The sequence below is a fragment of the Poecilia mexicana genome, unplaced genomic scaffold (assembly GCF_051168715.1).
Source record: "Poecilia mexicana isolate PSO_F unplaced genomic scaffold, ASM5116871v1 scaffold_12, whole genome shotgun sequence".
Lineage (NCBI taxonomy): Eukaryota > Metazoa > Chordata > Actinopteri > Cyprinodontiformes > Poeciliidae > Poecilia > Poecilia mexicana.
The window spans coordinates 26,876,187-26,888,170 of NW_028263381.1; the positions used below are offsets into that span (position 1 = coordinate 26,876,187).

Genomic DNA, 11,984 nt, shown 5'->3' on the forward strand with positions numbered 1-11,984 from the left:
AGCAATAATAACCTGATTGATGACCTGAGGGAATACAGGAACAATCCCTAAAGCTACAATAAACTTCATCCAGTTTCACAAAATTTAAACCAGAAATTATTTTGACCATTTCAAAACCAAAGTTAGAGAAAAATCTAAATTATGAATCTCCTTTCATGTCAATGTTGTCCAAACACAAATATTTATATTAAGTCCAATCAAAGCTAATTTTTAAAGCTCATCAACAGGGATTAAAAAGTTAAATTACAGATAATACAATAAAATAAAGAAATCATGTATTTATTTTCAGGATAAAAAAACCAGTTTATACAACCATATTGTATAATCATGTTAAATTAATTTACTTTAGTTAAAATAATTGTTGCATTAAACAGACTGACCCACAAATGATCAGTAAAATGTTAAAGTCTTCATTCAGCAGGAAGAAAACAGGAAACATTTTATTAAAAAGGACAGAAACCTTCATGATTATCAGCTGATCTAAAGTCTGAGTGAGAAATCGGAGCAAAACTTCCACAAACTGAGGAACAACTGGACCGAGTCATTTACTTCAGAATCATTCAGATCTCTGTGGAGGTTCTGGACAGAACCGGTCCGATCCGTGCCAGAACCTCCTCCCAGGTTCTGAAACCCAGCAGAGGTCAGAGGTCACAATATCAGTCTTCACTTAAAACTTCAAGACTGGATCAGAAAACTGTCAACTCAGCAGTTTTCTATAAATCTTTATATGGAGCCAAATTAACAGCAATATTTTGAATTATTTAGTATTTTATAGGAGAAAAAGAATGGATTCAATTTTCAAAGTTATTTTTTCACAACTTTACTCATTCATTTATGAAAGTTAGCTGCAAATTAAATATTACTAGGAAAGCTAAATAAGTAGCCTAGAAGCTAAATATTTATCAAACTATTTAAATAACTAAATACTTAATTAGCTAAATGTTTACCTAAATATTTAGTATTTAATTGATAACCAAAGATTTTCCAGTATAGTATTTAACTTACTAAACACACATTTAGCCTGTCAAGGAAATATTTAGTTTACAAACTAAATATTCATCTTGGAGCTAAATATTTAGTAAATTAGCTAAAGGCTTCGCTTTCTAACTAAATGTTTAGTTTGCAAACTACCTATGTAATTAACAAGCTAAACATTTTATTGGTGAACTAAAGGCTTAGCTTACTGACCACATGGTCAAACTAAATATGTAGTTAGAACTGATAAATATTTAGTTTAAATCATTTATAAATGAACATTTATGTGAAAATATGAAAAGTGAATCTAATAACAGGCTAAATAATCCAAATCATTGCTGTTAATGTTTGACTCTAACCTTTTAAAATTTTGCTTATGAACATGTTGGACCAAACTGGCTTTAGGTAAACAGACATTCTGACTTTTTATATAAAATGATTCGAAACAAAGTATAAAAACAGGTGCAGTGAAACGTTTAAGGACCGACGATCTTCTTACAGCAAATGGTTGATTATTAACTTCATCTGATTGTTTTTGCAGAACTTAAATCCTATAAAACATTTTGAATAATTTAGGAAATAAATCAACTAATTGTCATTTCTGGTGGATTTAAACTTTTCCAGCTGATGTTTCTGCTGTTCATCAGAATCAGAGGATCTTAAAGTGCAGAGTGTTGATGGACGAGCTGATCAGAGCGGCGCCCCCTGCAGGTCGGGGAAGCCGTCACAGTTTGGACCTGGGGGTCCGGTCCAGCAGAACCTTCATGTCCAGCAGAGCCTTCTCCACGGCCGCTGCCAGGCCGCCGGCGTCCGTCTCCCCGCAGCTGTTGAACGCCGACACGGCGAAGTTGATGTGGTCGTCCATGGGGTTGTAGCAGACGCCGTAACCGTCGGTTACCACCGGCCCGAAGCACATCACGCAGTCCGTCTTAGACGGGACCTGATGGGAACCGGAGGGCGGGTCAGAGTCCAGAACCAGGAGAGGTTTGGGTTACAGCCTGACGTCAGGATCCTGAATCTCTGCTTCCTGCTTTAGTTAACAATGACTAGCATTGATGTTAGCTGCTAAGTTATCAACATAACACACTAAATCTTAAAGAAAACTGGATGCAGTGCATTGCTACTAACTGTCAATATTAACATAGCGAGTTAAAAAGGTTAGGAACAATTTGTAGCGAAGAAAAGGGAAGTAGCTCAGTTATGCTAGCTTGACTATGAAACATTAACATGTAGATGTGATGTGGAATTTGGCGTTTCAGTTAAAAATAAAGGTGACAAACAGCAACTGGCAGATCATCATCAGTTTAAATCAGCTGTTGCTGAAGGACAGTTTTGCTTCCAGAAACATTATAATTCATTTTATTTGGGTTTTTATTTTTATTTTGTACATTTAAAATGTCTTCAAGTTCCAGTGTTAAATTTTAAAGCCTTAAATTACCGTTATGTTACTGAAAATGGACTCAAAGCAACAATATTATCGTTTATATAATATGATAATTTATCGTCCAGCATCATTTGCTATAGTGACAGGCTTAGATCCGGGTCGGGTTCTGGACCCAGAGCGGCCCGGTCCGGTCCGGTGGTACCTGGCTGGTGGACAGTCGGTAGTGCAGAGCTTTAGCGAAGGCAGGATCTCTGAAGATCTCTGGGACGGGAAGTTTCTCCTCGGCCGCCTGCAGCTTCAGGCCCAGCAGGTGTCTGTCGATGGCCTGCCCGCTGATCGCCTGATCAGAAATAAAAACATTCAGACATGGAGGCCATGATGAGGCGGAGCAGAACCGGACGGAGTTCGGCAACAACGGCTCAGGTTCGTCAGGAATGTCAAACTTTCTGTGTTTAAGGACCAAACTAATAACGTGAAAACAACAAAACTTTGTAGTTCAATATTTTACTCTCCATTCTTACATTTCTCACATTAGTCCTAACAATGTGAGAAATGAAGAAAATTATGGACGACCCTGACCATCCTCTTTAAAATAGTCTTCAGTCAGAGGCTTCTTCAGGTTCGCTGTAGCACAGACTGCTACAGGAGATCCATCAGCATCTACAGTAACTCTGAAGAATCTGAATTAATCTGAGTCACAGCAGCTTTAATTTCTCTTTGGGATCAAAAAAGTATTTTTGAATTGAATCATTTAGTGAAATAAATCTCATTTCTTTCAGTGAGCGAAACAAATGGGAATGTTTTTATAAATGCTGCGCCAAGCAGACACTGAAATAGATCAGTAATAAATATTTTTATCATCATGTTAAAGTGTTGATACTTCCAGTGACGCTCACCATGTTGGTGTACGATCTGTGGGCTTTCACAGCTTCCGCCATCAGATCCACCTTCTCCTGGTTCTGAGCACAAAAACAAGATTTTACTAAATGAAGAATCTTCACATCCCAAACACCAGAATGTCGCGGTGAGCAGAACCGGGTCTGGTTCTGGTTCTGACCTGCTTGCTGGGGTCGTCGAAGGCCTTAACGAAGGCAGCCGAGGCGCTGGAAGCCGATCGGATCGTGTCGGTGCGGCCGAGTCGGAACATCCGCAGCGAGGCGCTCTCATACGTGGCGCAGCAGCGCCGGTACTTCCTGTTCACACAGGAAGAACAACAAACCTGTAGAGCCTCAGCAGCCCAGATGCATTCTGGGAAATATAAAACAACATGGAGGGAAAAACTAAACGACTAAGTTCTGAACTCAGAGAAAACTGGTGTCAACGTTCAAGTCATTTTAAATAAATCAGTAAAGAAGTTTCCATCATCAAAACATTTCTGACACCAATTTTGTTAGATGTGAAGAAGTTGTGGGGCGGCAAAGTTTCAGTAAACTGACCTTTGACCTCAAACGTGTCTGTAGAAATACTGTGTGGTTTTTGGAAATGATCCTTTAGGATCCAGAACGAACTGATGAGGCGTTCAGGTTCAGTTTGGATCAGATTATCTGCGGATCAGATTATCTGCTAATCAGATGATGGATTAATAAACCATCAGACTCTTTTCTTCCTGTTAAATTAGATTTTAAAGCGATTTGGAGGAAATGTTTGTTTTCATGTGAAACTAAAAAAGAATCTTTTAGAAAAATAACCAGGAAGTTTCAGGAAATATCCAGAAAATAACCTGAAACTCTCAGAAATGTCCAGAATTTCCCAGAAAGCATCGAGGCGACAGAGAAAAGTCTGAGTTGGTTCCATGCAGTGCAGCCCGGTGTTACAGGCTCAGTGGTAAACCTGCTGTAGCGTCCAGGTGTGGTGACCTCTGACCTGTAGAAGGCCAGCTGCAGGCCGGCCTGGATGAAGGCGTCCGGACTCATCCTGTGGGACTTCGGCACGTTTTTCCCAAAGTGTCCGAACACAGAGACCCTCATGTCCAGGTCCTGGGCCAGGCTGTGGAGGGACAGAACCGGGTCAGAGTGATGGGACCAGGTCAGAACCGGGTCAGAGAGATGGGACCCGGTCAGAACCGGGTCAGAACCGGACCAGCCGCTCACCTGTCCATGCTGGCCTTGGCCGCCTCGATGTCCCTCTTCACCTCTGCTGAGACGATGAAGGGAAGTTTATGAGGGACAGGAAGAGACGCTGCAGGAGACGGAGACGTGTCCGGCTTCCTCCTGTCCAAAGACACAAAGATAATCCAGATTACTGGATTATCCACAGATTATGATTGGAAATGATCTGGATTATCATTTGGATTCAGGTTCATGTTTTATCACAGTCAGCATTAATGATCCGATCACATATCAATATCTGTATCGGTTCTGATATTGAAAATAATTCTAGATCAGGTATCAGTGACAGTGTGGCAGATCTAGTCAGTCTAACTCTATGCCTTATTTATACCTGATACAGATATTGATATCAGATCAATTCTGTGGTTTTGTCTCCTCAGCTGTTTTTCCGTATCAGATATCGGTATCAGATATCGGTATCAGATATCGGTATCGGTTCTACTGACGTGAACTCGACCACGTGGTCGATCAGCGCCACGATGGGCGGGCCTTCAGCCGGAGCGTGTTCGTAGTTCGCCCCGCAGGTCCCGTCTTCCCCCACGATGAACTGAAACATCAGAAACGAGCATCAGGTCCAGATCAGCAGCAGAACTGAAGTTCACTTCCAGACTCTTCACGTAAAAAACAGAAGATAAAACTACAGGGGAGTTAAACTACCGACTGCTCTGGTTAAACGGAGACGGTACGCTTCACGCTGGAAGTTTTTTTTTACATATTGAAAAACTAAAAACACAAACAGATGATCTGCAGTGGAAATGATGTCATCATGTCTCAGGTCAGAATCAGTAAACTACCTAAACTAAACTACTACCATCGGTTCCTTCTGGATTTTATCATTGTTTGCATTAAAATCAGACTTTTTGAGCTTCTCTAGAAATTTTAAATGTTTCTGCAGAGGAACTGTTTGCTTGGTAAATCTTCGCTCATACACATTGATAAATGTCAATTTTACGTGCATCACTTAAATCCAGTGTTTTCACCATTTTTGCTGAAAATGTGAAATAAAAATGTAATTTATGCGATAGCATGAAAAGAGCAGAGGTCTGAGGATTTTGTGTGAATTTCTGGGATCTTTTAGAATCATAAAAACCCTCTGGACAGCCCGGAGTGTGATCCGGAGCGTTGGGTCACCTGCAGCGTCTTGTCGAACCAGCGGTTGGCGCTGTAGCCCCGGCTGCCGCCGCCATGCAGCATCTGGACGGCTGCAGCGCTGCGGCTCTGATCTCCAGCTGCTCCAGACGTGGGTCCATCCAGACACAACGTGAAGATGCTCCTCTGGATCGACGACACAGACGCTTCGTTGGTCGGGTCTGAACCAGAGGAGAGACTCCTGATCTACACCAGTTTAACCCAGTCCAACAGTGCTGGTTCTGATGGTTCTGAACACTGACACAGAACATGTTTTACTAAAACAAACTAACGTCTTCCAGGTTTAATTGGCTGATTTCTAATCATCTAAACTGTGATTCTCTGCAGCGTCGCTGCCCTCTGGTGGTGGAAGTTGAGCATCACAGCAGATTACAGAAAACCTTTTCTGTCCCTCTAATGAAGGAAGAGCTGCAGAGGAGGTTGTGTCTCTGACCTCTGATGAGGTTGAGGTAGGATTTCCCCCAGACGTCTCGGTGTTGGGTGGTCAGGATCCCGACGGGTTCGGCGCCGGGATCCGGTGAAGCTCTGCAGATCTTCTCCAGCTGGTCACAGAGCTGGTCTGGAGTCAGCGGCGTCCCATCGCTGTGGTAGACGTCCAACTGGAAGAACTGGGAGGAGCAGAGACACTTAAAATGAAACAAAGGAGCAGCAGGTCTGGATTCACATTCTGAACAGAAAAACATTCTCCAGCTGAACAGAAACTACATTTATTAAACAGGAAACGATCCAGAGTCACAGATCCAGAGTCACAGATCCAGAGTCACAGATCCAGAGTCACAGATCCAGAGTCTTAGATCCACAGTCATAGATCCACAGTCATAGATCCACAGTCATAGATCCACAGTCACAGATCCAGAGTCACAGATCCAGAGTCACAGATCCAGAGTCTTAGATCCAGAGTCATAGATCCACAGTCACAGATCCAGAGTCACAGATCCAGAGTCACAGATCCAGAGTCATAGATCCAGAGTCATAGATCCAGAGTCTTAGATCCAGAGTCATAGATCCAGAGTCATAGATCCAGAGTCATAGATCCAGAGTCACAGATCCAGAGTCACAGATCCAGAGTCACAGATCCAGAGTCACAGATCCAGAGTCACAGATCCAGAGTCACAGATCCAGAGTCACAGATCCAGAGTCACAGATCCAGAGTCACAGATCCAGAGTCTTAGATCCAGAGTCACAGATCCAGAGTCACAGATCCAGAGTCACAGATCCAGAGTCACAGATCCAGAGTCACAGATCCAGAGTCACAGATCCAGAGTCACAGATCCAGAGTCTTAGATCCAGAGTCTTAGATCCAGAGTCACAGATCCAGAGTCACAGATCCAGAGTCACAGATCCAGAGTCTTAGATCCAGAGTCTTAGATCCAGAGTCTTAGATCCAGAGTCTTAGATCCAGAGTCACAGATCCAGAGTCAACACATAGCTTCAGTTACTACAGACAGACACCAGAGATCAAGCTGAACTCTGACCTGAACCTCCAGAGCCACATAAAGATGGTTACAAAGTCAGCCTTCTGTCAGCTTAATTTCCAGGATTAAAGATCTGCTGCTGTCGTCATAGCAACCATCCAGACTCTCAGGCCTTCAGTTTTCCCACTTTTCACCTCAATACGTTTACAAAGAACCGTATTTCAGCCAACAGATGGCAGAGTTGGACCAGTTAAAGGTTTTTATCTAAAACTAGAATAATTTGGCCTTTATGAATCAAACTGCATCTCCTCCATCAACCCAGCAGATTTCCCAGTATCCCAGTGTTCCCAGCAGCGTTCCTCACCTGGAAGTTGTGAACCACGGTGATGTGTTTGGGGGGCTGGGGGCTCCTGGCGTGGTTCACCACAGAGTCTCTGCTGACGCCGGGGATCCGGCAGGACGACAGAACCTCGTAGTACTGGTTCATACACAGAGGCTTCCCACCCAGGAACTCCACTGGGAGAGTCTCACTGGAAACCAGTTCACAGATCAAACACTGGGAAAACCTCCAAATCAATCTGACTTCTACAGAGAACATGATGTTTAACCAGAAATCAGACAGAAACAGGAGCAACTTCTCTGTTTAAACGTCTTTCACGGCTGCAGGACTCACTTATCGATCATCATCTTGAAGTCTAAAACTCCTGCAATCAGTTTGGACGCAAACCTGCAGAGAGAGAGAGAGAGAAACGGAGAGAGAAACAGAGAGAGAAACAGAGAGAGAGAGGACAATTAACAAATAGAATGAAGAACAAACCACAGGTTGATTCTCTGAGAAGTAAATTATTTCAGGTACGTTCCTCTAAAAGGGAAATTCAGCCCAACACCAGGATCAGTAGAAACTGTTTGTTTGTTTGTTCACCTGATCTGTCCTCGTTTGTCCCCGAAGTCCATCCTGGGCAGAACCAGGCCTGGACTGGAGTGGACCACCACCGGCAGCCGGTACTCCAGGTAGGCCACCTGGACCCACCACTGGGAGAGCTGCGAGCAGAACCACAGGAAGGTTGGAAAACGTGCAGGAAGCCATGGGATTCAAGGACTTTCAAGATCTTTCCAGGATGAAAAGACGTGAAAATTAAAGGAGGAAGTTCATGAATTTAAATCCAGATAATCTGCTGCTGGCCACGCCCCCAACTCAACGTTTACACTCGTATGTGAAAATGGCTGCAAACAGATCTGCATTTATACAACTGTACATCTTTGAAAAGCATTAGTAGAGCTTCCTGCACAACCAACCAGAATGCAGCAAGTGGTTTCTGGATGGTAAGTCAACAACAAAACTCTTGTCTTTTCCAGCAGCCATTGTACATTGTACAGCTGACCAAACATGCTGGAGCTCAGCTGGGGTTGCTAGGTAACAGCACAGTCTGACTCAACAATTGGGAGGTTTTTGAGATGGTTTGTTTGCCAGATACCACAAAACATTAACTTATTGCCAAAGAAACAACTACATGGTTTTTAAGTGCTTGGACTGTTTCTAGAAGCTGTAAAGACTAAAATAGAAATAGAAAATGTGAAAAAAGTGAGTTTTGTGTAAAACTCACTTTTTAAGTCAGATCATCTCAAATATTTGTTGGATTTTAATTCATTTTGATTGAATTAATTTAAAACTGTTGGGACTTGAACTCATTTCTGTTTTTAAATGTAAAACTTTATATTTCTACTCAGAAATACCAAATAAAATCCACCAAATTAAATATGTGAAAACCGTTGCCTTAATTCTATCAGTTACAGTTTGAGTTCAGCTCTATGGAAGGAGAATCTATTGATGCAGTTTAACAGCCTGAGCTCTGGGCGTACCCAGTTCTCTGTGTTCCTCGCCCGTCTCTCCAGGCCTCTCTGCAGCTGCTCCCCGACGCCGCCGGCCTCCTGGAACTGCTGGACCAGCCGCCGGGTCCGGCTCAGCTCCTCCGCCTCCACGATGGGCTCCAGGGCCGTAAGGTAGCGCTCGCAGGTCTGCTGCAGCGGGGGTACCGGCAGGCTCGGCAGCCCCCTCTGGTGGCTCAGGTACCTGCCGGCCACCCGGGTGGCAGAGACGGGCTTCACCAGGTGATGCGGCCTCACGAAGCCCCAGGGCCTCACCATGCCAACCTGGAGACAGGAAGATCTGTGACCGTTAAACATGCTAACGGCTCTACTCTTAAACATGCTAACGGTTCTACTCTTAAACATGCTAACGGTTCTACTCTTAAACATGCTAACGGTTCTACTCTTAAACATGCTAACGGTTCTACTCTTAAACATGCTAACGGCTCTGCTCTTAAAACATGCTAACGGCTCTGCTCTTAAACATGCTAACGGCTCTGCTCTTAAACATGCTAACGGCTCTGCTCTTAAACATGCTAACGGCTCTGCTCTTAAACATGCTAACGGCTCTGCTCTTAAACATGCTAACGGCTCTACTCTTAAACATGCTAACGTCTCTACTCTTAAACATGCTAACGGTTCTACTCTTAAACATGCTAACGGCTCTACTCTTAAACATGCTAACGGTTCTACTCTTAAACATGCTAACGGTTCTACTCTTAAACATGCTAACGGCTCTACTCTTAAACATGCCAACGGCTCTGCTCTTAAACATGCTAACGGCTCTACTCTTAAACATGCTAACGGCTCTACTCTTAAACATGCTAACGGCTCTGCTCTTAAACATGCTAACGGCTCTGCTCTTAAACATGCTAACGGCTCTGCTCTTAAACATGCTAACGGCTCTACTCTTAAACATGCTAACGTCTCTACTCTTAAACATGCTAACGGCTCTACTCTTAAACATGCTAACGGCGCTACTCTTAAACATGCTAACAGTTCTACTCTTAAACATGCTAACAGTTCTACTCTTAAACATGCTAACGGCTCTACTCTTAAACATGCCAACGGCTCTGCTCTTAAACATGCTAACGGCTCTACTCTTAAACATGCTAACGGCTCTACTCTTAAACATGCTAACGGCTCTACTCTTAAACATGCTAACGGCTCTACTCTTAAACATGCTAACGTCTCTACTCTTAAACATGCTAACAGTTCTACTCTTAAACATGCTAACGGTTCTCCCCTGTTGAACTGATCAGGTGTTGAAATAAACATTGATTCATCTGCTGAGGTGAATGAATGTTTCCTGAATCTTTTTCCCTGTGAAACTGTTCCCAGAAGGTTCCCGGATTGTGGATTGAAGGTCAGCTTTAACAACATTCACAGAAACATTTAATCCATAGGCAGCCATGATCTCTGGGAAAACAAATGCATTTGATACCTTTTATCCACACAAAATCTCAACTTACAATCACTTAAAACGATTATTTATAACATAAAAATACCACATGAAAGTAGAAATTAACTTTCAGTCAACCTTCAGAAAACATTTGCTGAAACATTTCTGATTGTGTAGCTTTTAGAAAACATTCAACCTTCAGAGAATGTTCCCTGGATTTTAAACAGTTAAAACTTTATATGAAGTTCCCTAAAGTTCCCTGTAGGTCAAAGAAGCTTTCTAACATTTAGAAATCCTAACGAGAATAATTATCTGCAAGTTAATTATTTAAATGGTCACACAGTGAAAGTTGCAAAAAAAGAGTTCAGGGAACATTTAGGGAACATCAGGGAACATTCCTAAAATAGGAACAGCTGAATGAACAGCTTCAGGTAATTCAGTAAAGAGTAAAACAGAAAATATTTAAGCTTTACAGTAGGGAACATGCTGCTCATGTTCATAAAGTTCCCTAAAAGGTTCCCCTAATGTTAGTACTTCCCAGTGTTTCCATTGTGACCTTTAGGAAAGTTTTTAGAAACTGTTTCTGTAAAGGTCAGAGTGACAGCTGCTGCTGCATTAGGGAACATTAATCTGAAAGTTACCGTTTCACAAAGAACAAGAATTTGATTTAAAAAATAAAACTACACATAAATTGAAGCTTTCAGCAGTTTTAAGCAACCTAATTTGAATTAAAAAAAAACCCCATCAAAAATAGCCTAAAAAGCTCTAAAATTAGACAAATCTAATAAATTATAACGGTAAATGTTGTTTAACAATAAAAGCGTTTGGATCTTATAAACAGTTAGATAAACCATAAAGTTCTGGAGGACTTCCAGCTGGTTTTATTCCCAGCTAACCCAGTTAAACTGACCTTTCACCCAGTTAGCCTGTTAGCCACCCGAGCTAATTAGCTCCGTTCAGTTTAATGAGAGCTAAGCTAAGAGCTAGGAAACTTCTGCGCTCTGTTTCAGTCAGAAAACACCAAAACCTAAACTGTCAAGAGTCAATAAAGCTGCTAAAATAAGCCATAAGTTCTTAATAAGAGTCACAGACGCAGTTTATGTTGGTCAGCTTTAGATATTTCGGCAGATAAAGGAGTTTTTCTGCTACATTAGCTGGAGTTGTTCCACTCACCACAGTTCTGCTGCAAAAAGCCAACATTCTGACTCAGATACGCCCACAAACTGTGACCTGAATCCGGGGAGGATCAGCCGCTCAGCTCGGGGTTTTATTTCTGAAAAACCTCAGAAGAAACTAAAATCAACCGAGGAACATCTGGAGGAACCTGCTGAGCTGCTCAAATGCGGAGAGAAAAACTCCTCAGATGTCATAAAGAGGAGCGAAGCAGAGCAGATTCTACAGACTCACTGTCCAGACGGAGGAGAAATAAAATACATTTAAATAATATAATAAAATATAGACATAGATATAAATAAAGCAGTGTCTCATTTTATTTTATTAGAATAAACATTTTATTACCTCCTCACTGTATTTATTTGTAATATCATAGAACATTAATTTCTTTATTGTTGTTTATTGGTGGAAGATGTGTCCACCAAAATGTACAGTAATTTTAGTACATAAGAAAGCTTATTTTCCTTCAAATACAAATGGAGTCTTCAAGTGTTATTTATTACAATTTAAAG

General features: G+C 42.0%; 1 protein-coding gene across 2 annotated transcripts; it reads right to left on the reverse strand.

The window, feature by feature from the left end:
• Positions 1–263: 263 nt before the first annotated feature.
• Positions 264–11,716, reverse strand: crata (carnitine O-acetyltransferase a). 2 transcript variants are annotated; one of them, XM_088011225.1, is made up of 14 exons: positions 11,473–11,716; positions 8,892–9,182; positions 7,954–8,072; positions 7,705–7,758; positions 7,396–7,561; positions 6,050–6,224; positions 5,599–5,777; positions 4,914–5,014; positions 4,450–4,569; positions 4,190–4,345; positions 3,417–3,552; positions 3,256–3,318; positions 2,562–2,699; positions 264–1,915 (listed from the first exon to the last, which is right to left on the reverse strand). In XM_088011225.1, the coding sequence occupies exons 1-14, from the start codon at positions 11,497–11,499 to the stop codon at positions 1,700–1,702; spliced, it is 1,941 nt and encodes a 646-aa protein (XP_087867351.1). In that variant the 5' UTR covers positions 11,500–11,716; the 3' UTR covers positions 264–1,699. The 2 variants fall into 2 exon arrangements, with proteins under 2 accessions (XP_087867351.1, XP_087867352.1); XM_088011226.1 differs by having other exon boundaries at positions 4,223–4,345; positions 11,473–11,710.
• Positions 11,717–11,984: the final 268 nt, after the last annotated feature.

Coding starts and splice junctions, on each gene's coding strand:
- crata (XM_088011225.1), bottom strand. CDS start 11,499: ATGTTGGCTTTTTGCAGCAGAACTGTG. Junction 5,778..6,049: donor CTACCTCAACCTCATCAGAG/GTCAGAGACACA, acceptor CCTCTGGTTCAG/ACCCGACCAACGAAGCGTCT. Junction 4,346..4,449: donor GCCAAGGCCAGCATGGACAG/GTGAGCGGCTGG, acceptor GTCCCTCCACAG/CCTGGCCCAGGACCTGGACA.